The following is a 27,130-nucleotide window of genomic DNA, read 5'->3' as shown; positions in this document are numbered from 1 at the left end:
TTCAGAAGCCGAGAGAGTGTCACCTTCCAAAGTGCCTTTTCTGTGTGTTTTTGGTTCTTTAATGGTGATATTGATATCAGCAATCCTCTGAGGCATGGTCAATGTAAATTGCTGTGATTTTTACAAACTCATGCGCAGTGAAGAAAAACCAAAGTCCCTTGACCAAGTACACACTTCTGAGAAGTACACTTGGTGCAAGAACTGTGAAACCACCTTGACATGTTCAATATGCATAGCCATGTTAAATCATGCTAAGTGTTGAACCCAAGGGGTTTGGTTATGGAATAAGCCTCTGAAATATGCAAGAGGCCATGTTAAGTAAAGCCATGTGAAATGCACAACTGTGCTGTTGTGTGTGTTTTGGAATGCAGGTTGGGGGTGTTTGGCCAGAAAGGGAAGTCCATTTCTGCCACCTGTCTAGGAATAATGCCCAAATGTCCTCCATTTTGATCACACCTAAGAAACATGCATTTATATTAACATTTTTTAAAAATCATAAAAATTTTTTGCGTGTCCCCCATTTAAAAAAAAATGTGCCCTACATTTGAAAATGTTGTCCTACATTTGTCCCGGTTTGGAAGTCCTGACTAATGGCAACCCTAAGTGCAACGCTATGGTCAACTTTAATCGAAAGTCACACTGAAGGACCTATAGAGATTCCTAGAGAGAACACTCCACTTGGCCTTAGTAGCCCCTCCAGAGCAATTCTATGGTCAATGTCTCCACATTCTCTGGGGTCAGGGGCACAGGACCCCCGTGAATGTGGAAGCACCAAGAATAACAAAAACATTATGTTTTTACCTAAGAGAGCACCTCTCTAGGGATCTCTAGGTCCTCCAGGGCAACTCTGTGGTCAACATCTGCCAGACATTGACCACAGGATTGCTCTGGAGGAGCTACAAATGCCAAGTGGAGTGTTCTCTCTGGGAATCTCTAGGCCCTTCAGTGCGACTTTGGGTGGAAGTTGACCATAGAGCTGCACTGGAGGTCCTAGAGAGAACACTCTTGGCCTTTGCAGCCCCTCCAGCGCAATTCTCTGGCCAATTTATGACAGATATTGGCCACTGAGTCGCCCGGGAGGACCTACAGATTCCTAGAGCGGTGTCCTGTGAGGGAAAAACACAGTTGTAGTGGGAACGAGGCCTTCAAAATCCGCCTCAGCAGCAGCAGCAGCAGCAGAGGCGTCGCCAATGGTGGCTCCTCAATTTTTCACCCCAGGGCCTTCTTCCTCGATTAGTCAGCGAGGGCGCTCGGGGCCTCTGCCTTCTCTCCGCCTTCTCTGCTGCTGCTGCTGCTGCGAGGCCCGCCTCCTGCTCATGGAGGAGCGCCGCCTAGTCCTGGCCCTGGCAGCAGGGGCAGGCTCGGCGGCTTCTGCTCGGGTCGGGTGTCGGCTGAGCTCCTGGTCTGGCGGGGCTGATGGCGGACGGGGCAGAGGAGGGGTACATCTTGGGCATCGACGTGGGCAGCACCGTCATGCGGTGCCACGTTTACGACCGGGCGGCGGAGCTCAGAGGAGCCAGCGCCCGGCAGGTGAGATTGGGGGGATATATATATATATATATATATATATGGGTGCATCCACATTGAGGAATAACCCGGTTTGGAACCGCTTTAACTCTGACTCCTTGCTATGGAATTCCGCTCCGCTCTGGGCCCCACAACAAACTCCAACTCCCAGAATTCCATAGCCTTTAATCAGACAACGAGTTAAAGCGGTTCCAAACCGGGTTATTCCTCCAATATGGATGCATATATGAGTGTGTGTGAGAGATAAACCTCCATCCCACGCCTGTTTACTCGCTTTCTTCCTTGCTCTGATGTTGCAAAACAGGATAATGATCTTCCCACCTGCATCCAAAACAACAACAACAACAACAATAAGCCAAGGTGGCTTTGACCTGAAGCGTTTTGGGTGGGTTTGCTATTGACTAAGCGCCCCAGAATCACATGGAGTGGACTTAGGGAGAGCCACACTCTCTCAGCCTCAGGAGCCATGGCAAGGGAGAACCCACTCTGAAGAAAAGCAAAACACAGCAACCCTGATAGGGAGCCTTAGGGTCGCCGCCATAAGTCAGAAATGGCTTTTAGAGGAACGCACCAAGTCCGCTTTAGTCAAAAGCGACTTGGGAGTTTATCACACACCCGGGGCTAATTTGGGCTTTAAAGAGAGATTAAAGCGCGTTTAAAGCATCCTGCGAATAAAGCGAAAATGGCGAGTAATTGCGCGAATGATGACTACACGCAGTTGCTCAAATAAAGGGACATTGGGAATGCATTGTCGCTGAGATCCCAAAAGTAAAAAAGATGTGCGGTAATGCTTCTTTTTTTGTGACTAATGGTGGGTTTTGTGCAACGTTGTGTGAAATCATTTTGCGTAATTTCTGAGATCCCGACCACCTTCCTGTGATAAACTCATTGGAAGCACACAACAACAAAGACACTATAAATTCGTTTTCTCCACATTTTTGTTTTTTTACTTTCTACTTATATGCTTTTAAAGATACCCCTTTCCTCCAACTGGTTCCTGTTAGCTTTCTAAAGTACTAGAGGTTCTGCTTTTGCTCAGTAGTTAATTAATGAGGAAAGAAGCTTGATTGCATTTATCAAGACCACTTTATAATCTTTCAGGTTTGTTGTTTGTGTGCCTTTAAGCTGTTTCTGACTTAATGGTGGCCCTAAAGGGGTTTTCTTGGTAAGATTTGTTCCAAGGAAATTTGCCATTGCCATCCTTTGAGGCTGAGAGAGTGTGACTTGCCCAAGGTCACCCATTGGGTTTCATGACAGAGCTGAAAATCAAACCTTAGTTTCCAGAGTTGTAGTCCAACTCTCAAACCACTATGCCACACTGGTTCCCAAACTTTCGGGTATTCAGTTTTTTAAATGGTAAGATTTTGGTCCAAAACACACTGCAGAAATAACCCAGTTTGAGGCTGCTGTAACTGCCCTGGTTCAGTAGGAAATCCTGGGAACTGTAGCTTATTGTGGCCCAAGAGCTCTCTGACAGGGAAGGTGAAATGCCTCACAAAACTACAGTTCCCAGAATTCCCTAGGACTGAGCCAGGGCAATTAAAGCACTCTCAAACTGGATTATTTCTGCAGTGTGTTTTGGTCCCTTGTTGCAAGTGTCCTGGGACCTTTTACCTTCTCCTCTGTAGCAGATAGCCTGCTGAAGCTAAACACACAATCTGTTAGGATACCTTCCTCACCCCAGTAACTGTTGGTAAACTCCAGAGTGGATAAATATGCTAAATCCTGTTCTATATGGTACTTCCATTTTCTTTTCTAGGTTGTTCATGATAGGTTTGGAGCATAACGCTGCATTGTTGAGCCAAAGTGCAGGAAGATCTCACTCTATTTGTTGTTTTGTAAATCTAATTTATTTAACTTTGTCCAGCCTTGTTGCCATGCTATAGAGCTTTCTCAAGCTTTGCTATCACAGGCTTGACTAAATAGCAAAAATAAACAATGCAAGCTGGAAGGGATAGCCTTGTAAATTTGCTGATGGATTAACATACAAGTGTAGGAGTTGCTATCTCAGGATTGTTGACTGTGAAAACAGACTCTTTGTAATACATCTTTTGCTTAGAAATTGCAGAGTTACTGTTGTACAGGAATAACTTTACAATGGTTTGTATGTCCATTGAGGTGTGGTGACACAGAAGAGGTTCTGTGGATGCATTCAGAGCACCATCTGGTACATTTATATTGGGATTATGTGTGTTTGATCCTTTGATACAAACAAGGTGTTTGAAGGCATTGAGCTATAATCTCAATCTTTGGCCATCATGCCTATGTATATACAGTGTGAGGAAACTGATGGTATGGGTTCAAGAGGTGATTAAAGCCTCATCAGATTAAGCAATCCCATAGTATTAGATCTCCCTTGGAGATACTAACAGGAGGGTTTGGGGAGAGGTTTGGTATTCCTGCAGCTCAGGTAGTTGCACTGAAGAAACAGCCTCCCTAGACAGCTGCTGGTAGCTGTTATCCACTCTGTCCCTGACTCCAGAATCCAATCCTGTTTCTGAATCTAGTTCCTTGACTCCTGACTGATACTCTTGCTCTTGACTTTTGGACTCCTGATCGACCACCTGACTTAGGAAATCCTCTTTGGTTCTTGAAAGTTACAGTTGCCCAGATGCTGATATTCCCCCTTGGGGCAAGGTGTTCAGGAGACTAGTAGTGGCCTAACTACAAGCACTCCCTGATGGAATGGCATATCTGTACGATTTCAATCTAGGTTCAGTCCTGGCTTTGGACACCTCTGGCCAGCCAGGTGGAGGACTTTTGCTGAATGAGAAATAGAACAGCATGATCCTCTAGATTTCTTAGCCGCAAGACCAAGTTCAGAAGATGAGGTTTGCTCAGTACTTTGGAACTGCAATTCTTTTATGCTACAGTGTTCTGAGATTTTTGTGTTAGGCATCATACTTTTTAATACCTGTATGAAGCTGCTGTCTGATCCATAATCTAGATATGTGCGTACTCAGTATACTAATGATAGCATTAATTCTCTTTGTTATCTCAATCAGCTGTGTAGGTGCTCTGCAGAAACATAGATGCAGAAAGGGCTTGACAAGAGCCAATAAACCTCCAATTACCTCCAGACAAAACAGCACTGCAGAAATAATCCAGTTTTAGGCTGCTTTAACTGCCCTAGTTAAGTGCTAGGAAATTCTGGGAATTGTAGTTTATTGTGGCACCAGAGTTCTGACAAAGAAAGCTGAATGTCTCACAAAACTACAATTCCCAGAATTCCCTAGCATTGAGCCAGGCCAGATAAAGCAGTCTCAAACTACTACATTATTTTTGAAGTGTGTTTTGGACCTGAGATGGTTCTCCTGTCCAGGGAAGTGGGGCTTAGCCTGTTTTTGTTGTTTCCTGTAAAAAAGCAGTCCTGTAGTTTTTGTGGAGGGGATGCAGTTAGAACCACCTTTGTCACCACAAAGTGGGGTGACAGTGGGGCGGGTTGCCTTTTATGTGCTTTATCTGGTTCTTTGGCTGTGATCAATATTGGAGGGGTTACTATATCCATTCTCTAATATTAATTAGTTAGTTTTATTTATATCCCACTTTTCTCTCAAAATGGGACCCAAGGAGGCTCACAATTTGAGTTAAAACAAACAACAACAACTATTATTATTATTAATATTATTAACCTTTATTTATGAAGCGCTGTAAATTTACACAGCGCTGTACATGCAATCTTTTTAGTTAGACGGTTCCCTGCCCTCGGGCTTACAATCTAAAAAAACATGACACAGAAGGAGAAGGGAGTGGTGGGGGGAAAGGGTAAGAGGTCCAGCAGTTCAAAAGTTAAAAAAATAAACAAGCAATCACATTAAAATGTTAATTTAAAACAGTTTTAAGAAGGCTGTTAAAGTAGGATAATAATAATAATAATAATAATAATAATAATAATAATAATAATATACAATACAATTCACCCCAATTAAAAGGCCTTCTGCAACAAGAGGTTAGTACTCAAAGGCCTCAGTAAACAGAAAGATCTTCACCTGCCAATGGGAAAAGAGCAGAGAGGGGATGGACCTAACCTTCCATAGGAGCAAATTCCAAGAATCCTCCCATCTGTGTCCTTACCAAAAGTACCTGTGAAGGTGATGGGAATGATATAAAATCCTTCCCTCAAGAATCTTTAAACGTGGACATGCTCATGTTGGGAGATAAACTCTTTCAGATAATATCCTCCCATTTGGATTATTGTAATGCATTACATGTGGGACTGCACTTTAAGATAACGCGGAAGCTTCAGTTTGTGCAAACTTTAAACCAGTTTTTATCTGGTACAGCTGTGATTGCTCACTGCCATCTTAGAAGAATTATATTTACTGTCATTGTATTTGCAAGACTAATACAAAGGTGCTACTGTTATGTAAAGACCTAAATGGCTTTGGATCCAAATATCTTGAGGAATATTTATTTCCATATCAGCCTGGCAGTGCTGAAGACCATGGTTTGAATCTCCGCTGGGCAAGTCACATACGCTCAGCCTTAGAGGAAGGCAAAGACAAATCCCCCTGAACCAATCTTGCCAAGAAAACCCTATCATATGTTAGGGTTGCCATAAATCAAAAACTACTTGAGGGCATGCAAGGCTTTAAAAACCCTAATCTGTTCTGTTTTGAATAATATCATATGAGAGGGAAGTGGCCAAATCCCTCAAGAGCGGGATTGTTTTCAGATGATGTCACGCAACTTGGGCATTAACTCAACATTAACCCATGCAGAAAGCCTCAAAATAATGCCACTTTTTAACTTTGGGAAAATTCTAAAGTTAGAATGTGGCATGCTTTTGTGGCTTTCTGCAAGGGTTAATGTCAGGTTAATGTCAAAATTGCCTGACACGTCTGAGAACAATAAACCTCATTTATCCATCGGATTTGGGTGCTTTACCTCCTGTGTGATAAACTAAAACCTCTTGAGTCCCATTATGGGGGAAAGGCAGGATATGAATGTTAGTGTTGCATTTTGTTAAATTTTAAATAATTCATTATCTACATTGTTATATAGGCTGTACTGGAACCTGATCTGATTAATGATGGAATGGCAATGTTTTAAGACAGATGATGACAGAAAATGTTTATAGATCTAATAGGTGTTACTAAAACATGTCTAATTTGCATGTTTCTACATTGCCTGTAACAGAAACTCCATCCCCACCCCACTTTTTGGGAGCACAACAAAATTTACTTTCTATACTGTTGGTACAATGCTTGCATAATTGTCTTTAGTGTAGCAAGAAAGCCTAAAGATTATAAATTTAAATAAAGTGTGCTCCCACCCCAAGAATGGGGGGAAATGTGGGAGCTCAAGCCCATATTAGTCAGTGGGTGATGACATATGTGCACCTGTGAATGGGCACATGCAGTCATTGACTAATGTGTGGTGATCCATGAGAGCACCAATGTGCAAATGGCTAGCCTGTCAGTATGGGAGGTGCACTGTATTTTTGTGTTTTGTACTTTGAGAGTATGTGTTATAAGCATGCAAAATAATTGCATAAATAAAAGAACTCCCAGTGTAAGAATTTTGTAACATGTAAAGTGTTGCTTTTTTGTAAGTTAATCAAACTGATAATAGTTTGGGCTGCCTGTTTAGTAACTCTCTGATATTATTTTGGTTTGTTAATAGGTAGACGTTCTTCATCCTCAGCCAGGCTGGGTTGAATTGAACCCTGACAGTCTGTGGACAGTGTTTGTTGGTGTGGTGAAAGAAGCAGTTCAAGGTAATCATGACATTAAGAATGGCTATTGCAAAACACAATTTGAGTCACTGTTGCAGCTTTTATTTCATTTCATCTTATCAGAGTTTAGATCTTTATAATATTACTCACAATACATACAAATACAGTCTGCCCTTCCCTAACACGGGGATCCATTCTGGAACCCCCACGTAAGGGGTATTTCGCATATGCTCAAGCCCAATTTAAATGAATGGGGAGAGTGCACATGGTGGTGTGGTGGCGTGTGTACCAGAGGCATGCACACCATTATCCCTTCTGGGGCGTGCTCGCCTTTCTTCTTCGTGTGAGGCGTGCCTGTGTATAATGCGGGCACACTAGTACAATAGAAATATACTAAAACAACAACAAAAAGGGGGGGGGACTTAAATAAACAAACACACAATGACCTGAATCCCTTTGTGAGTCCCAGCTAGAGGAGAGCAAGTGAACAAATGGGATTTACCTAAATGTTGACCATTCAACTGTTGCTTCAATGGACATTCTCTAATTGCAACTAACCAACAGGATTCAGGACAGTTTTTGATATCTTGCATTCCTACATGTTTAAAAACTATACACATGATAAATGCTATTTGGTCTGGGTGGGGTATCTAATATCACATAATCATTCCACTAGGCTTGGTTGTACTGAACTCATAGGCAGGTATGATAGAATTGCAGCTAAGTTCATTACTGAGTATACACACAGCATTATGCAGAATTTCTCAAACAATTAAAATACAATTCTAACTGCCAGCTAGTTGTAATTCATTTCTTCTCTGGAGAGACAGGGGAAATGAGAGGAGCGGAGAGTTGCATCTAGCCATGTGCTTGAATGAGTCATGAAGGTCAGGACCAGTGGAAATAAGTTTTAGAGTTGTGGATATTTCTTGAAGTTGTATATGACAGGCTGAAGCAGATTGATGTAAGCAGTTGACAGCTTCAGTGACCAAGGAAGGCATCTCCCCTCTGAATGACTGCCTGAGGTCAGTAATGGATTGGATGAGGGAAAATAGACTTAAATTGAATCCAAATAAAACGGAGGTACTCGCTATAGGCAATCCCAATCTGGGTATGGTGATAAGCTCTCCAGTTCTGGACGGGGTCACACTTCCCCTAAAGGACTGTGTCCGTAGCTTGGGGGTGCTCCTGGACTCGTCGCTTCAGCTGTCATCTCAGGTGGATGCAACAGCCAGGAGCGCCCATTATCAGCTTTAGCTGATTCGCTAGCTACAACCCTTCCTGGAATGGGAAAACCTAGAAACGATTGTACATTCACTGGTAACCTCTTGTCTCGATTTCTGAAATGCGCTCTACATGGGGCAACCCTCATGCCACGTTTGGAAGCTGCAATTGGTCCAAAATATGGCAACCAGATTGGTGACAGGGAGTTCCAAATTTGATTCTATTACACATATCTTAAAATCCCTTCACTGGATGCCCATTTTCTTCTGGGCACAGTATAAGGTGTTGGTTATTACCTATAAAGCCCTGCATGGCTTGGGCCCAGCTTATCTGGGGGAACGCCTCCTCCCATACAATCCTTCCCGCACTCTCAGGTCCTCTGGGAAGAACTTACTGCAGTTAGAGAGTACTAGACTGAAGACAACTTCCCAGAGGACATTCTCTGTTGCTGCTCCAAAAATCTGGAAAGACCTGCCGGATAAGATCTGCCATCTAACATCTTTGGAGGCCTTTAAGAAGGCAATAAAATCGGATCTCTTTCGGCAGGCCTTCCCAAACCTATCTCCTCAGAATTTCCCCTCCATTTGTTTAGTGGTACCCGCAGGACTTTGATTTCATTTTATTTTATGAACCATTTTATTGGGAATTGTTTTTAATGGTATTTTAGGGTGGGAGGGAGATTGATAGTCATGTTTGATTTTATTGTTTTTGTTTGTTATTACCCGCCTCAATCCAATACAGGGAGAGGCGGGATACAAATAATAATAATATTGATATGTATCAAAAGAAGGAGGGACTCCAAACTGAAGATATTATTATTGTTGTTGTTGTTGTTGTTGTTATTATTATTATTATTGTTATTATTATTATTATTATTATATCTTCAGTTTGGAGTCCCTCCTTCTTTTGAAACATATCAATACTACCTAATGTAATGTATGTGCTTTCAAGCTACGTGTGGTCTTAAGGCAGCCGCATTAATTTCATAGTGTTTTCTTAGGCAAGGAGGAGCCCAGTTTACCATTATCTTCTTCTGAATAAAGGGTTGAGCCTCCCTTATCCAAAATAATCCAAAAACCAAAACATTTTTCATGGTTGGCTGAGATACCTTTGCTTTCTGATGGTTCAGTGTACCCAAACTTGGTTTCATGCACAAAATTATTTAAAATATTGTGTAAAATTACCTTTCAGGCTATGTGTATAAGGGTATATGAAACAAGCTCTGTGTTTAGACTTTGGTTCCATCCCCAAAATATCTCATTATGTACATATATGCAAATATAGGTATTCCAAAATACAGAACACTTCCTGTCCCAAGGACTTTGGCTAAGGGATACTCAACCTGTATAGTCTATAATGCCTCCAGGTACTAACCACATCTGGCCCTTCTTAGTTTGTGAGATTAAATGAGATCCAATGTCTTCAGAGTATTTACTTGCATAGAACATTTTTATGACAAACCCTGGGAAATGTAACAGAACATCAGGAGGAAATGTTCCCTTTTTCTGTCATACGCAATCAAAATCACTGTCTTTGTGTCCAGCCTTTCCATTTATTCGTCTCATTGTCTGCCAGCTAGTTGTAATTCATCTGTTCTCTGGAGAGACAGGGGAGGTGAGAGGAGTGGAGGGTTGCACCTAGCCATGTGCTTGAATGAATCATGATGGTCAGGACCAGGGGAAATAAATTTGTTTTAAAAATTGAAAATAATCATAGCTTCATTTTACGTCTGTTCATAAATAGCTCCTTCTGTGTTTGGATCTTACTGTTAAGAAAATCTATATAGGATTGTAGCCCCATATATAAATAACATTTCTTTAACTGCCAAGTTATTTCCCCCCTCTCCTCCCACTCTTTCCTTTTCATTTAATTACTATCTTTGTTCCTTGCTTGTGAAAAAAATGCAATTATGTGGTACAAGGTTTGGGAGGCAAAGATGACTACTTTGCTGAAGTCTATTAGCTCCTTGAATTGATTTCTTACTGTGGTGGAGCAAAAGCATGCACAGAAGAGGAAGTTGCAAATTGATCACAAGAATATTTACTTGCTTGCTTCATGTTCTTCTTCCTGGGCTGTTCTTTGGAGGTGGGTGGAGGCACCATCAGACTCCTCTAATGAGCACCTCTCATTTCATAAAAAATTACAGTCAGCCTTCCATATTTTCAGATTTGACTTTTGCAGATGTGATTATTTACAGATTTGAGTAATATGTTCTTTCTAGGAATCTCTAGGTCTCCCAGTACAACTCTGCTGGAAGCTGACCATAGAATTGTGATGGAAGAATAGAGATTCATAGAGTAAACACTCCTCCAAGCATTTGTAGGTCCTCCAGCAAGTGGTCAGCTTCCAGTGGATGTTAACTATAAAGTTGCACTGGAAGAACTAGAAATTCCTAGAGAGGGGTTGTCTCAGGTAAAAAATAGTGGGGGTTTTTTTATTTGCAGTTTTTGCACTTTCATGAGGGTCCTGTGTCTAACCTCAGTAAATGTGGAGGGCCCACTGTACTTGTATCTTTGATTCTTCTCTGTCGTGTATCCCTCAGATCCACAGCCAAGGCTTGTAGAGTCTTTCTATACAATATTGCCAAAATCCGACTATATCTCTCTACCTCTACTGCCAAGATCCTGGTCCATGCCCTAGTGGTCTCACGACTTGATTACTGTAACATCCTCCTGGCTGGGCTTCCTCTCTCTCACCTCCATCCTTTAATTTCTGTCCAACATTCAGCTGCACGCATTATCACATCCACCCACCGCTCTGACCATATCTCTCCTGTGTTGGCATCCCTTCACTGGCTCCCCATCCCTTTCCGCATTCAGTACAGTGGTACCCCGGGATACGAATTGATCGCGTTACGAACTTTCCGGGATACGAAAAAGTTCCATTGGAAAAAACTGTTCCGGGATACGAAGGTTTTTTCGGGTTACGAATTTTTTTTCGGCGCGAAATTCAAACGCGCGGCTTGCCAGCGCTAACGGAAAGCCCTTTTCGGCTTGCGAAATGCATCGGGTTACGAACGGCGCGGCGGAACGAATTAATTTCGTAACCCGAGGGAGCACTGTATAAGCTCCTGCTGTCCACGTTTAAAGCCCTCCATGGGCTGGCCCCTCCTTACTTATCAGACTTTCTTTCTCCTCACCTTCCCACTCGGGCCCTCCGCTCTGGTAGTCAAGGTCTGCTGTCCCAGCCCAGGATTTCCTCTGCCCCATCTCGGATTCGCCCCTTTTCACTCGCTGCCCCTCACTCCTGGAACCTTCTTCCCCCGCCAGCAAGAGCCATCACTTCTTTAACCAGCTTCAAAACGGAGTTGAAGACCATCCTGTTCAGGGAAGCGTTCCCAGGCATTGCATAACTGTCACTTGCTATTTGATGTTCTTTTGTTGCCTGTTTTATTGAATCATTTCCTGTATTGCCATGTACTTTATATGTATTATGCTACTAGAGAGGTCCCTTCCCCACCACCACTCCCTTCTCCTTTTGTATCCTGTCTTGTTAGATTGTAAGCCTGAGGGCAGGGAACCGTCCAATTAAAAAGATTGTATGTACAGCGCTGGGTAAATGTATAGCGCTTTATAAATAAAGGTTAATAATAATAATAATAATACTTGGATCTCTTCTTTCCAGAGAGCCCTTTTGAACGATCCATATGCTTTTCTCATATATAGGCTTGTCTGTCTGTCTGTGCACAGAGCAGGGATGAGTAAAGGGTGGAGTGTGGGCTGCACATGACTCTCAGTGGCTTTTTTGTGCCTTTCAAGTCTCCTCAGTCCAAAGGGTCCAAAATACCTGCTGAAAAAATTCAGGAGTGCACTTTCCCCTTTACAAGTTTCATGTTGAAATTTAGCAAAGAACTGCTATAGTTGTTTGGGGTTATAGCACAAAGGTTCTCTCTCCCTCTCTCTTTTCCTCTCTGAAAGCTACAAGGCTAGCAGGAATAATCTCTCCCCAAGCACCAAACCTTTGGGAACCATCTTTCCCCTTATTTGTGAAGAGAAAAACTTGTTGCAGGTAGCATTACTGTCTCAGATCAGCATTACTGGAGGGAGAGTGATCAGGAGCACCCCAGTGGACTAAATAAATACAGTATATTTAAAATTTATAGTCAGTTGTTTCTATTTAGTTTTTTTTTTTCAGTTGTTGAGGCACAATTTAATTGCTATTGACAATAAGTAATTATAACAGCTAACAGAGCAGGTCTTGCTTCAAATTTTTCTTTTTCTGAAACAATTTTCAAAATGCACTTCTTAGCTGGCCAGTTCCTAGACTTCATGAAGGAAGGATCCTCTGTTCAGCAATGACTATAGAGCGCCAGCTGCTTGCAAGGGACTTCATATCTTTCTTGGCTACTGCTGAGTGTACTGTCCCAAATAATCAAGGAACGACTTCACATAAATTGCAGTTATCAGAGAATTAATTTATATATATTCAGAAACTGCTGATTTATTCTGGATTTTATTTTATTTTAGTGTATATTTATTTTAGTGTAGGATTTTAACAATGCACATTTGTCTGCTGGAGGGTGAAAGCACCTACCTCTTTCACATTGTGACATAAAGTATTCAAGTCATAGTGGGTTGGGTTCTTGCGTCTTGTTTTAGTTTATTTGCAAAAGGAATACCAGTAAGTTCTTAAACAGTTATGAAACTTTTGTTAACTTGAAAACAGTGGGCTTGTGATCTTTTCTTTTTCCTTCGTGCTTCAACCCAGATAATTTTACTTAAGACCTTTGTATGTAGAACCCTTCATGCTAAATCTTTGCCTTCCTCAGGCCTGTGTGTTTTGTACTGTACATATATGTTTGCTTTAGCTCAGGTTACTCACTGTGGAAGTGATTATATTTCTGAGGCACAGTGTCTGTTTTGTTTTCTATTTTTGTAAACTTTGAAGAAACATATTCTTGGTACAGTTCTTGACAGAATTAATTGCAGCAGTGCTGCTACCACTATAATCAAGGTAAAAACAGCTATTCCTTTCCTCTTCCTTCCTCCTCCTCTTTCTTGATACAGTCACAGAATGTAGATATGACAGCACTGGATTCCAAAGTTATTTATTCATACCGACATGCTAATTTTGATCTCAAGGGATCCCAAAGAGGGAAATTTATTGTCCTTTGCCAGTTTTGGTCTGTAAGGCTCATAGCTGGCCAGGAAGAGGATTAATGAGCTTGTAATATAATGCTAGTTTTTAGTAATGGAACATGGACGTATAGTTTCATATGTAAAAGAAAGAGAGACCTTGTTTTGGCTGCCTCTCGTGTCACTAAAATGTCAATGGACATATGGAATCCACAAATTAGCTTCTGTGCTGCTGACAAAATGAAGGAATTCCCAGATCTGTGTAGTTTTCTGGCACTTTTTCAAGTAAAATACTTCAAACAGGTACTGTTGCTTCTTTGGCTGAAATGTGGATCTAACCAGCTAAGCAAATTATAGCTCCAGCTTTGAATGGCTTCCTTTTTGTGTGAAATAAAGCTTGAGTGATTTCTTTCCAGAAGCTAATCTGGCTATTCTGTTACTGAATAATCTCTGTGCTTTAGAGCTTTATTTTATTTTTATGAATGTTCACAGTAGTATGCAGAGCTGTCAGCATACTATCAGATTCTGTTTTGAAAGGAGTTGTATATTTTCATACTTGACCTTGACTCTCATTAATTTTATAAGTTGTTTATAATATCTCAGTGCCTTCATTCTTGTATATTTTTGAGGCAAAGCAGACTGCCCCCTTGTGCTGGCTTGGAGGCGGCATCTGAGCACAGTATTTAGATGTCGCATGCTCTGACATTGCCCCCATGCCACCAGGAAGCCGTATGGCTGACAGCATGTGCGCCGGCTTCACAGCATTTCGGTGGCACAGCATTTAAAGGCACCGCGCCTCTGAAAAGCCTTAACCGCAGCGGAAAGGGCAACTTTTTTCTGCCACAAAAAGGACCAGCATTTTGCCACTTCTTTTTGGGCCAGAAAAACACCAGATCAGGGCCACAGCATGCAGTTGCCATGGCCCCAATCCGGCCTTCAAAGGAATGGCATCAAAGCCCCTTTAGAGCTGTCTGTTTTGGCTCTCTGTTAATCCATTGTCTTTCCTGCCATATTGCTAAAATTCAAAGCTCTGAGTTTACAGCAACATCTGCTGTCCAATGATGACAGCTTATAAAAATAAGACTTTGTGCATAGGTTTCCACAATTCAGTGCAGCTTCTTTGAGTAATGAATTAACAAATTGCTTTTATTAAGATATTGAATTAACTTTAACATTATTCTCTCTGATTGTTCAATTGTTCAGTGTTCAAACATTTCTTTTAGTTGCAGGAATTCAAATGAATCAGATTTCTGCTCTTGGACTCTCCACACAGCGATCAACTTTCATTACATGGAACAAGTATGTAGAATGCATTCTGGATATACCAGACTGAAATTCCTCTGTCTTGTTGTAAATGTAGAAGCTTTCTGAGAAAATTGGCATATGCTAAGATTCCTTTTGGTTTGATGGTATTTGATCAATCAACTAGCCAGATCTTGAACAACTGTAAAGTATTTGAGTGTTAATTTAATGAAACTATAATTACAGAATGGGTTATGCTAGTTACACATCCCAGGTTAGTTATTAGTTATGAAGCAACCCAATTAAAATTGTGTAGACATGGAGTCTGGCAAATTGAAGGATCAGTAAAATAAAGTCTGTGCTAAAACCTCCAGGGGCCAAACAGCTTCTTACTGTCTCCCCACCTAAAATAAGTCTTTAACAAATGTGCTTTCTTCATCCCTCTAGGGAATATCTGTGGCAGTTCAAGTTGATGCACAAGATAGATAGGACTAGGATCCACAGTGGAATAATTATCTTGGCTGAGGGAAATCCCCCAAGGGATTGTCATGTAGCTATTGGGACATAATTACTGTATTACCAAAACTCTTCCACATTTGTTCGTTTTCATTAGAGCTTTTGGCTAATCGAGCTCCGAGGAAACTGGTACCACAGTTTCAGAGGACCTGAGATGTGGAACTTGCTTAGTGCTCCACCAACTAGGTTCCAAGGAATCTTTGATGAATTTACAAATTCATGTGAGAGTGTGAATTTACTTTGTAGATAATAAGGAAACAACAGTGTTTCTTTTGCAGTGTAACATAAGGACATGCAAGGGTGGTGAGGGTTTTGTTTGTTTATTTGTTGGTGTAACAAGTAATGAGCATCCACTGTTTCTTGTTTGGGTAGGGAAAGGAGGAGTGCTCCTCCTTATGATGTGAATTGACTGGAGAGACTATTCTTTATTTCTTTTTAAAAATTTAAAACAAATAAAGAGTAGATGATTGACCAGAATACCCAAACTGTAAAGACTTTATTAAGAAGTAAGCAATATTTACTCTTTAAGTAAGAAATGATAGTAAAAAGTTGTGTGCAGATACAGAAAAGTCAAAACTACCACTCATATTAAGCAAATGAATATAATGATTTCTTCTGTTAGTGAATGACTTTATGATTATGCAACATTCGAACAGTATTACAGATTTGCGGGGGGGGGGAGGTTGAATAAATTATTTATTTGAAAAAGTTGTGGAGATAAATAGCAGGCTTAGGGTAGCCTGACTTAACATACCTACCTTTTCCAGAACCTTTGTAGATTTGAGGTACGTACTGCTCAAATCAACTAATTCTTTGAGAAGTGTTCATGCCAAAGCCTTGACCTGAACTGAAAAAATGTCATGTTGTGGAACTGGTTATTCTGCAGGAAGCCTGAATGCCTAACAAAGAGTACAGTGTGTTAATTTATTAGTTTGTATGAGACTGAAGTCCTGTATTTCAAATGGACTTTATGTTCTTCACTGAGAAAATAAAAGTGTGGGATGATTCTTTTCTTTATACATGTAAACTCAGTGTATAATAGTGAAGTTTGTTTATGTGTGTGTTTGTGTGCCTTCGAGTCAGCTATGAATTTCATAAGATTTTCTCAAGCAAGGAATATTCAGACATGGGTTTGCAGGTTCCTTCTTCTGAAATTCAGCCTACAGTACTTGGTATTCCCATCCAAATACTAACAAGTGCTGACTCTGCTTGGCTTCCATGATCAGAGTGTCTGGTGCCTTTATACTTGAAATTTAGTGTAAATGCATGTACTGGAAATTTTAAAGATGGGTTTAAAACATTAGGTCCAAATTTTAGCCAAATAATTTTGAGCTCTTCAGCCAAAATGCAACAGGAATCATTTAAGAATAGAATCATAGAATCATAGAGTTGGAAGAGACCGCACGGGCCATCCAGTCCAACCCCCTGCCATGCAGGAAATCCAAATCAAAGCATCCCTGACAGATGGCCATCTAGCCTCTGCTTAAAGACCTCCAAGGAAGGAGACTCCACTACACTCCGGGGGAGTGTGTTCCACTGTCGAACAGCCCTTACTGTCAGGAAATTCTTCCTAATGTTGAGGTGGAATCTCTTTTCCTGTAGCTTGCATCCATTGTTCCAGGTCCTGTTCTCTGGAGCAGCAGAAAACAAGCTTGCTCCCTCCTCAGTATGACATCCTTTCAAATATTTAAACAGGGCTATCATATCACCTCTTAACCTTCTCTTCTCCAGGCTAAACATCCCCAGCTCTCTGAGTCGTTCCTCATAGGGCAAGGTTTCCAGACCTTTCACCATTTTAGTCGCCCTCCTCTGGACACGGCTCCAGTTTCTCAATGTCCTTTTTGAATTGTGGTGCCCAGAACTGGACACAGTATTCCTGGGGCCTGACCAGAGCAGAATACAGTGGCACTATTACTTCTCTTGATCTAGAATATAAGATGAATTTATTTGATTAGACTAAAGATACATCTAGTCCAGTATTTTATTTTATTTTCCTCAGGTGTTACTTTTTTGTATATAATATTCTTCATATAATTTGACCACAGAATCCTTGTCAGCTATTTCTACAGTTTTTGTAAAATTAGCCCATTACAGTTATTGCTTAACAGGTGTTAAAGTAAGAAAACACATCTATAGTGTTTCTAAACAATTTCTCTAGCAATGAAAGGATACATTTGAAAAGTTGGAATAGTAGTGTAGAAGAATATTATTTATTCACCATTCTTTAGTTTTGTTTATGACATTTCTATATTGTCCCTTAATCAAATTCTCTGTGTGTCTTACATGAAACAAATGTACATGTGTATGTGCATGTGCATGCACGCCTTCAGGTTGCCTATGATTTAATGGGGTTTTCTTAGGAAAGGAATACTCAAAGGTATTTCCAGTTACTTCCTTTGAAATATAACAGCAATTTAAATACAAAATAGAACACAAAACTGTGCAGTTGAAAGCACCAAAGCAACATGAAAAGAAACAAAACTCAAAAATTGCAATATTTTAAAATTGGAACCCAGGCAACATGAGTTATTTAAAGGGCCTGAGTGAGCAGAATAATTTTCATCTGGTATTGAAAAGACCACATAAATAGTCGTATGTAAACCTCACCTTCCATAAATGGAGGGCCACTAGTGAAACACTCTTTCCTGGACATTACAGGCTTCACTCGAAGCTAAATAAAATCTTAAGCCTTCGGTAGGTAGAAATGAGAGAAATACTGTAGTTCTTTCAGGCAGCCTAGCCCCAATCCATTGGAAGCTTTAAAGCTTAAAATCAGCACTCTGGCCTTGAAACAGTGTGGTAGTAAGTATAGCTGACAAAGCACAAGTATAATTTAATAAAAACTGACTACTTTTTATGTTTTAGCTGTACTTTAATTGTAATTAATGTTGTAATATTATAAGTGTTTTTAACTCTGCTGTGATCCCGCCTCGATCCATTGGGAGAGGCGAGAAGATACAAATAAACTATTTATTTATTATTTATTATTACTTCAAGTTTCTAATAGTCCTATTTTGGACTAATGTAGAGGCAACTCTACATACAAGGTATTCTAGTACAGGGGGCACTTGGTATCCACTGGGGGTTGGCTGCAGGACCTCATATGGATACCAAAATCTGTGGATACTCAAGCCCCATTAAATACAATGGCACAGTAAGGTGGAATCTGGTACGAACGACATCCATGTAGGCCATTACTCCTCTTCGGTTCTGTGGGACTTATTGTAAAGTTCACTATCTGTTTTATATTTCAGGAAGACAGGAAAACCTTTTCATAACTTCATCAGTTGGCAAGATGTGAGAGCTGGTGAACTTACAAAATCCTGGAACAGATCTCTTTTAATGAAGGTAAGTTAATATTCCATGTATTTCCCATCTTCAAAAAGGGGGAAAAGGAGGATCCCAACAATTATCATCCGGTTAGTCTGACATCAATACCAGGAAATATTTTAGAGGAGATCATTAAACAGAGAGTGAACATCTAGAAGGCAATTCCATAATCACAAAAAGTCAGCATGAGTTTCAAAGAAGCAAGTCATGCCAGACAAATCTAATCTCTTTTTTTGATAAAATTACTAGCTTGGTAGATGAAGGGAATGCTGTGGATATAGTATATCTTGCTTTCACTAAGGCCTTTGACAGGGTTCCTCATGACATTCTTGCGAACAAGCTTGTAAAATGTGGGATAGACAAGGTAACCATTACATGGATTTGTAATTGGTTGACTGGCCGAACTCAAAGGGTGCTCAACAATGGCTCCGTTTTGTCCTGGAGAGAAGTGACCAGTGGGCTCCCACAGGGTTCTGTCCTGTGCCCAGTGCTATTCAACATCTTTATCAATGACTTGGATGACAGAATTGGGGCATACTTATCAAATTTGCAGATGACACCAAACTAGGAGGAGTAGCTAATACTCCAGAGGACAGGATCAAAATTCAAAATGACCTGAATAGATTAGAAAGCAGGGCCAAAGCTAATAAAATGAATTTCAACACAGAGAAATGTAAGTTACTGCACTTAGGGCGGAAAAATGAAATGCACAGATATAGGATGGAAACACCTGGCTTAATGAAACTACATGTGAAAGGGATCTTGGAGTCCAAGTAGACCACAAGTTGAACATGAGTCAACAGTGCGATGCGGCAGCTAAAAAGGCCAATGCGATTTTAGGCTGCATCAATAGAAGTATCGTGTCTAGATCAAGGGAAGTAATAGTCCCACTCTATTCTGCTCTGGTGAGGCCCCACCTGAAATATTGTGTCCAGTTCTGGGCACCACAATTTAAAAAGGATGTTGAGAAATGAGTGTGTCCTAAGGAGGGCAACTAAAATGGTGAAGGGTCTGGAAACCATGCCCTATGAGGAACGACTTAGGAAACTGGGGATTTTTAGCCTGGAGAAGAGAAAGTTAAGAGGTGATATGATAGCCCTGTTTAAATACTTGAAGGGATGTCACAATGAGGAGGGAGCTAGCTTGTTTTCTGCTGCTCCAGAGACTAGGACCCAGAGCAGTGGATGCAAGCTCCAGGAAAAGAGATTCCACCTCAATAATAGGAGGACCTTCCTGACAGTAAGGGCTGTTCGACAGTGGAACACACTCCCTCGGAGTGTAGTGGAATCTCCTTCCTTAGAGGTTTTTAAACAGAGGCTGGATGGCCATCGGTTGGGGATGCTTTGATTGAGATTTCCTGCATGGCAGGGGGTTGGACTGGATGGCCCTTGCGGTCTCTTCCAACTCTATGATTTTATGATTCTATTGTAATGTTATAAAAGACACACTAGTATATCCAGCCCAGTAATTTACCACTAGTTTGTCTTCTTTTAAAAAAATGTTTATTTATTAGTTTTCACATGTAAGTCATCAAAACTATGAAACAATAAGACAAACGTATCTATACGTATAATACATTCCCTTCACATCAAATCAAATCCACCAGCACAACACAACAGCATTTTAAAAAAAAGACTTCCCACTTCTGATTCTTTAGTCTAAATTTATCAAATAATTACAATTCCACTGGACTTAAATATCCAAATTAATATGTACCTCTTCTCCTAACCACATAAAAATTATGTATATTTCAAAACCTGCCAATGTTATAATCTCTTCCCTTTCTTGTATATACCTCAGAAATAACATCCACTCTTCCACAAAGTTATTCATAGGTTTTTCCTTTAATAATGTAGTTACAGTGGACCCTTGTTATATGCTGGAGTTTGGTCCCCAGTGTATAACAAAATCCGTGTATGCTCAAGTCCCATTAAATATAATAATATAGCAAAATGGTGTCCCTTATAAAAAATCGAAAAGCAAGGTTTGATATTTGAAAATTATACTTTTTTTGAACATTTTCAAAACATGGATGTTTGAATCTGTGTATAAAAAATCCATATATAAGAAGGGCCAACCGTAATTGGTTCATCTCAGCAAATACAAATATCTTCACTATTACAATCTAGTCCTCTACTGATGACATATCTGTACTCTTCCACATTTGTTGCTATAATATTCCCACTGCTGTGATCAATACTGTAGCAATTTCCATATGTTCTTAACATCTTACTTTTATTTAATATTTTTAATAATAATAATAACAAAAAAAGTTCTAGCTAGAGACACAATTTTTTCTTAAGTACCTTTTCATCTTGCAATGGATCTGTTTCCAGTACTTTTTTGCCTTGTTGCACATTCACCATATATGACAGTATGGCCCAATTTGTTCATTATATTCCAGCATTTATATTTAACCCCTTTTAACTCCTACATCTTGGTTAATTTCTGGCATCAAGTACCATCTAAAAATTTTATGAAAATTATCTTTCAAATTATACAATAATGTAAATTTCAAAACCATATTTCCCCCCAAATCTTCAGTTAAATTTTTGGTGTGGTAGAGTTTCCTTCTTTGGAGCTTTTTAAATAGAGGCTGGATGGCCCTTGAGGTCTCTTCCAACTCTATGATTCTTTGAATATTATATTCAAAATCTTTTTGCCCACTTAATCACACACCTCTGTTGCTTCTTAAAACAAGTGGCTTGGGACCAAATCAATACTAGAAAATCTATAATAATAATTTGCTATTCTCTAATTTTCTTTCCATCTGTATTTGTAGATGAGGCCTGAAACCAGGTGTTGAAAGTTCCTTTTTCTTAACTAAGACATTTCCAACCAATTTTGCTTGTGGAAATAGCTGGCCAATCATTTTTTTGAATAGTCAAAACATTTTTCAGCCTGGTGTGGCAAATAATGACTTTGGTGACCCACATTGCCTGCTGATTTCTTGAAAATTGTTTTGTATGCATTTTTTGTCTATCTTTGCAGGCATTCCATAAAAGTAAATGCTTTTCTTTAACCAGACTCTGTTGAAATCTTAGTGTACATTTTCCATCACTTGAATTTTTGTGTTCATTTAAGTTGTATGTATGGTTATCTTGTTTTTTTTTAAACTGAAGTCCTGTAGGAGAGTAGTCCAAATATTTATACAGCTAACCTTTTGTTTTCTTTCTTTTGGAACAGACGGTTCGTGGCATTTCTTCACTGCTGCACTTTTTCACACGGAGCAGTCTTTTTTTGTTAGCAAGTTGTTTATCTTTTACAACACAGCACATCTCTTTAAGATTGGCTTGGGTTTTACAACATATAGCTGAGGTAAGACATAGTATCTGTACTTCAATACTTTTTAATTTGTACTTTGTTTTAATTTGTTGTGTACCACCTTGTATTCCCTGCCAGGGGGACGGAGGGATATTAACTAACTAACTAAATCTCTGTTGAGCTTTGCATATGCTTATTCTTTATTCTGTCAAAGACTCCTCTTGATACAATTAGCATAAGAGTAAAGTGCATCTTGCTTAAATGACATGGATTTTAGAGTACATTTTTCATTATGAAATATGGCAACCAGTTATGTTATTAGTATTCAGATCTTGGCTTAATTGTTTGATCTTGTTATAATTTTACATGAACAAAATATATTTTCTAGCATATTCAGGTGAATTTGAGGCTCTATACTTTTATCTTGTACTGAATTACATGTAACTGTTATTTGCAATTAGTTATTTTCAGGCTTATTTTTCTTTGAAAAAGAGATTCAGCCAGTCAGAACTCTAAAAATTTTGGCTCTTGAACTTCCTTCCCAGAGAAATTAATTCAATTAGTCCCTCCAATATTGTGGGTGATGTCATTAGGTCCTGTGATGACATTTCCTGAATAGATGTGTGGGCAAAGTTGGCACCTTGGTTTATGGCAAGGTCTTGTACCCATCTCCCTATCTGTTGTTTGTGCCCTTCTGTAAGTAAGTAACTGAAATTGGGAGGCTGTTGGTAGGCAAGTAAAGGCCTGCAAGCAAAAGCCCTTGAGAGGGCAGCATTATTTTCCAGAATAGGTTGTATTTCAGTGGTGATACTTCTGAGCGGTCTCACTTGGGAGCTGTACGTATCCTGAAGGGGTACATCAAGAACTTCCTATTTTAGCTGTTATTATGAAGTAATGTTATATGAAGCTTGCATTGTTATTATTTTTACTGTTATCCTCTTGCAATGAGACATAGTCTCTGTGTATTTGTCTTTAGGTAGAACAAGCTATTAAGGAGGATAATTGCTGCTTTGGAACAGTTGATACATGGCTGCTATATAAACTCACCAAAGGTGAGAAGGTGATTAAACAGAAAAACAATTACTATACTATGTGTACAGATATATAAATATAGTTGGATTCAAAGGCTGCACAGATGTATCCCACTCATATGGTTCATCTTAATTTTAGGAGTTGGCTTCTGTAATACAGTCCATGTTGCCTCTTGGTCCTCTGGAAAGTGCTTTCAGTGGGTGTCAGAGGGAGGATGGCAGGAAAAATTGTTTCCATGATCTACTTCTACCATTATTCCATTAATAATCTTCCCCTTTGGAACTGGAGGTTGATTAAGGCACCTTATTGGGCTTTGGCAGAGTGACTTCTCGGACCCTGCAAGAGAGGCCAGAGATCTCTGATCTCTGCTTTAATCTTGATTGGGCACCAAAAGCCAGGTGAGCTTCTAGCTTTGTGTATGGGTCTGCTACAGGGAAGTCAGTAGCATAGATGTCATCCCATATATGCCACCCATAAAGGATGCTGGTTGATATCTTCACTTATTATCTGCTTCACTTGATATTTTTATATGGAGTTGCTGCAGCTTCCCCATACTTGATGCGGCCTGACAGGGAACTAAAGTTTTTCATAATTAACAGAATAGCTGGCGACATATTAGACAAGTCCCTTGGGGGTTTGTTCTTAGAAGCTTATGAGAATATTTCTTCGAACTTTTCCCCTTTGAGTATGAAGCATTTACCTTAACTGCATGAGTTTCATGTTGTCTTCCCCACGTTCTCTTTTGCTGACATTCTGAAAGCTTATTCTCTCCCTGCCTTTAGCGTTTAGGTTTCCCACTGTATTATTCTTATCTTTCTCAAGTAGTTCTCACTGTCTTATTCCTACCTTTGAACCATAGGAAAACTTCCACATCTAATTGTATATGTTTCTTTTCAATACCCAGGTTCTGTGTATGCTACAGAATATTCAAATGCCAGCTCCACTGGATTTTTTGATCCTTTTAAGGTATGAATAGTTCTCTTTGGAAAGCTTTTGTGGTGTTTATATTGTATTGCTTTTAACAGGTTGTTTCTTATATGCATGTGTTTCAGCTCCAGTGGAGTACATTCCTTAGCAATTTACTTTCCATTCCAGTATCAATTTTTCCACCAGTAGAAGACACAAGGTAAGAGCCAATTGAATAAGTGTGTGTGTGTACATGTGGTTTTCTAAGTGAAGGCATAGACATCTGTGCATTTATATAGAAGCATGTAGTAAAAGAAACCCCAGCCAAATTTTGTTTAGAAGAGAAGTGACACATTTTTCACACTACTGATGTAAGAAGTTCAAATGTAGTTTATTCACTGACTTAAAAGTGCTAACTTTTAATCTTTATATTTATTTTAAGTCATAACTTCGGATCAGTTGATGGTGAAATATTTGGAGTGCCTATTAAAATAACAGCTTTGGTAAGTTATTCCCTCCTCTCCTTTTTGCTTAGCAAACAGCAACTGGTGAGAGGAATATGTTTTGCAATGAAAAATAGACAGAGACTCACACACAATACATTGATTATTACTCAGATTGAAAAGACAGGTCAGGCTAGGCCCTTCAGAGGGTCAAGCTAGGATACTCAAATTGGCAAGACAAAGTGTTGGGGAATGAAAAGAGAGGGTTTAAAACCAAGCTCAGATGACACACAACAACCACCAAAAATGTCACCACATCTGTTTCAATGATTTGCTATTAACAGCTAAATGTAGTTAATGAATTATGCAGCAGGTTATTGACTGTATAGCTTTGGTAAACACAATCTCTCCCCATAAGCACTGTGATTTGAGAGTGCTTATTGAGAGCCCTGATTGCACATTAGAGATACCAATGATCAAATCCAGATCCCTCTTCTACTTGTATATCATGCCACTTGGAGTCTTTCTTATATAACCATGTCAGAGACACAGTTCCTGGTTTTTTCCTTCCTGTGTAATAGCAACATCGCTGATTACCTGTACAAAATTGACCTATCTATGCTTTGTTTTTCCTGAGGATTTTTACCTCTTTAGATGTTTTGAGCTTCAGGTCTGAGGATTAACCCTGATCCAGGAGTTTTCTCTGGTCTGCATGATGCAGAGATCGTGTATTGTAAAAATTAAACTTTTTATCTTACTGAAAATACACTTGATCCCTTGAAATTACTTTGATTTTGAACTTCATTCTACATGTTAATGCTTACATCATTGTATGAGACATCCTATAAGATGTATTCATCTGTTCTTCAAATAGAAGTGCAAGTCCCATCAGCTTCAACCAGCATAGCCCATGCTGAGAAAAGCTGTATAATTGCAGTTCAACATTTGAAGGGATGTACAATGTATAAATTGCTCCTGGTATAGAGTTTTGCTTGGTTTGAAAGGGAAGATAAGGACAGCCTATGTATCCTATGACATTGTAAATTAAATGTTTGCAAGTAAAAGCTATGTAGACAATGGCTTTATGACAATGGCTTTACAGTCCTTTTCGTTTACAGTGTTAAGCCAATGTGATTGGGCTAGCTTTTGTAGTGAAGTAGTTTTCTTAGTGGTGTGTAATGTCTGATTGTAAACTTAAGAGAAGAAATAATTAGCTATGTTGAGAGGCTCATTCCTCAGTCTCCCAGCTGCTTTTTCAAGAATGCATAGTGAAACTATATATCATATATATTTGACTATAGGTTAACCTCATGTATAAGTTGAGGATAGGTTTTAGGGCCAAAATTAGGGATTTGGATATGACCTGTAGATAAGTCAAGGGTAAAACATAAGGTCTCAACACCCTTCCTCCCCCCTTCCCCCCCGCAGCCTACCTTGCCTCCTCCTCCCCACACTGGCTGTCCTTCAAATGGCAGCCAGGCTGGGGAAAAGACTTGGGGGCAAGCACTGGCCCTGCCTCCTCCCCCTCCCCCTGGCTATCCTCCGAGGGGCAGTCAGGCTGGGGGTGAGGCTTTGGGAGCGAGCACTTGCCCTCCCTCTTCATCTTCATCCCGGCTGTCTCCCAAGGGGCAGCCAGGCTGGAGATGAGGTTTGGGCAGCAAGGGTTTGCCCTGCCTCCTCCTCTCCACTCTGGCTATCCTCTGAGGGGCAGCCAGACAGGGGACGAGGCTTGAGGGGCTAGTGCTTTCCCTGCCTCCTCCACCTCCACAGCCCAGCTTTTGCTTCAAGGAACAGCCAGGTTGGGGAAGTTACTGTATTAACCCATATATAAATTGACTCAGGATTTTGGGGTCAGTGTTTCTGCAATTTTTTCTGACTTATGAACGAATATATATGGTAACAGTAAACCCTAACATTTCTTGTTGTGTCCTTGTGCTCTTTAAATATACAGCACTGGCTTACACACTGAGTTCACTAAACTAGCACCAATTTAATGATACTCTGGGCTGGTTAAGGGAGTCATGGGCAAAGTCTCTTTTGGGGGACTCCTTCTTTTGTCATTGGGTCCAGGTCAGTTTGCTTGGCTAGGGGTGCTAGCCAGATGAGTTTAGCCATTCTTTTTATTTCCTATAAAGCTCCAGACCAACATTAGACTTGGGGGCAGTGTAAGAAATAAAGGATGGATAGATTCAAATCCACCCCCACAGTGCTGTTTGGAGAGCTAGACCAGGAAAAAACGTAAGCATAGGGGAAATCAAGCAATGGCAGTGAATTGTGGGAGGGCACTGAGGCCAAATTGTAATACTGGCCTTGACAGTACTGAAATGTTATTTTAACCAGCTAGTGTGTTGGGAGGCGGCGGAATGCAAGCCCTATGTGAAATTTGGATTGTTTTCTATTCAGTTTTTTTTCTCCTCTCTTTTAAACAATAATCTATTAATTTTTCTAAAGCAACAGAGTTAGCTTGTACTTCAGAAAGGCTAAATGTTCTCTGGAGCAGGTACTTGCTTTAACACTGACTTCTTACCTGTGTTTTTGTTTTGTAGGTGGCAGACCAACAGGCAGCCATGTTTGGCCAATGTTGTTTCGATATTGGTGATCTTAAAGTCACCATGGGAACTGGTTCATTTTGGGATATAAACACTGGAAGTAAAGTTCATACATCTAAAAAAGGTAAAGCCATTCTGAAATTCTTGTTAATAGGAATCACTGTGGACAAAAGGAGGTTTACAGAGATTTTTAAAATAGCATACTTAAATATTTCAGATGGAATCATATAGTTATGATTGTAAAGATCAGCCCTGCAATCTCCTTCCATAGCAAATTACAGACTGGTAATGGGTCAATTATGTTAGTCAGCAGATGCGGGATGGAAATGTCAGATAAATAACTAG

At 40.0% G+C, this 27,130-nt stretch overlaps 1 protein-coding gene across 3 annotated transcripts in view; it reads left to right on the top strand.

The window, feature by feature from the left end:
- Positions 1-1,154: 1,154 nt before the first annotated feature.
- The window catches only part of GK5 (glycerol kinase 5), a 38,984-nt gene continuing 13,008 nt past the window's right edge, over positions 1,155-27,130 (top strand). Inside the window, exons 1-10 of one of the 3 annotated variants that reach the window (XM_042458647.1) lie at positions 1,298-1,530; positions 7,153-7,246; positions 14,727-14,802; positions 18,516-18,609; positions 21,778-21,909; positions 22,832-22,907; positions 23,792-23,853; positions 23,940-24,013; positions 24,236-24,296; positions 26,783-26,909. In XM_042458647.1, the coding sequence (XP_042314581.1) occupies positions 1,417-1,530; positions 7,153-7,246; positions 14,727-14,802; positions 18,516-18,609; positions 21,778-21,909; positions 22,832-22,907; positions 23,792-23,853; positions 23,940-24,013; positions 24,236-24,296; positions 26,783-26,909 (910 nt within the window). In that variant the 5' untranslated portion in view covers positions 1,298-1,416. Of the gene's footprint in view, positions 1,531-7,152; positions 7,247-14,726; positions 14,803-18,515; positions 18,610-21,777; positions 21,910-22,831; positions 22,908-23,791; positions 23,854-23,939; positions 24,014-24,235; positions 24,297-26,782; positions 26,910-27,130 lie in introns of all 3 variants that reach the window. The other 2 variants (XM_042458645.1, XM_042458644.1) reach the window with 2 other exon arrangements.

The sequence above is a fragment of the Sceloporus undulatus genome, chromosome 3, assembly GCF_019175285.1.
Source record: "Sceloporus undulatus isolate JIND9_A2432 ecotype Alabama chromosome 3, SceUnd_v1.1, whole genome shotgun sequence".
NCBI lineage: Eukaryota > Metazoa > Chordata > Lepidosauria > Squamata > Phrynosomatidae > Sceloporus > Sceloporus undulatus.
The sequence above is the reverse complement of the archived record's forward strand: the minus strand, read 5'-3'. Positions and strand labels throughout refer to the sequence as shown.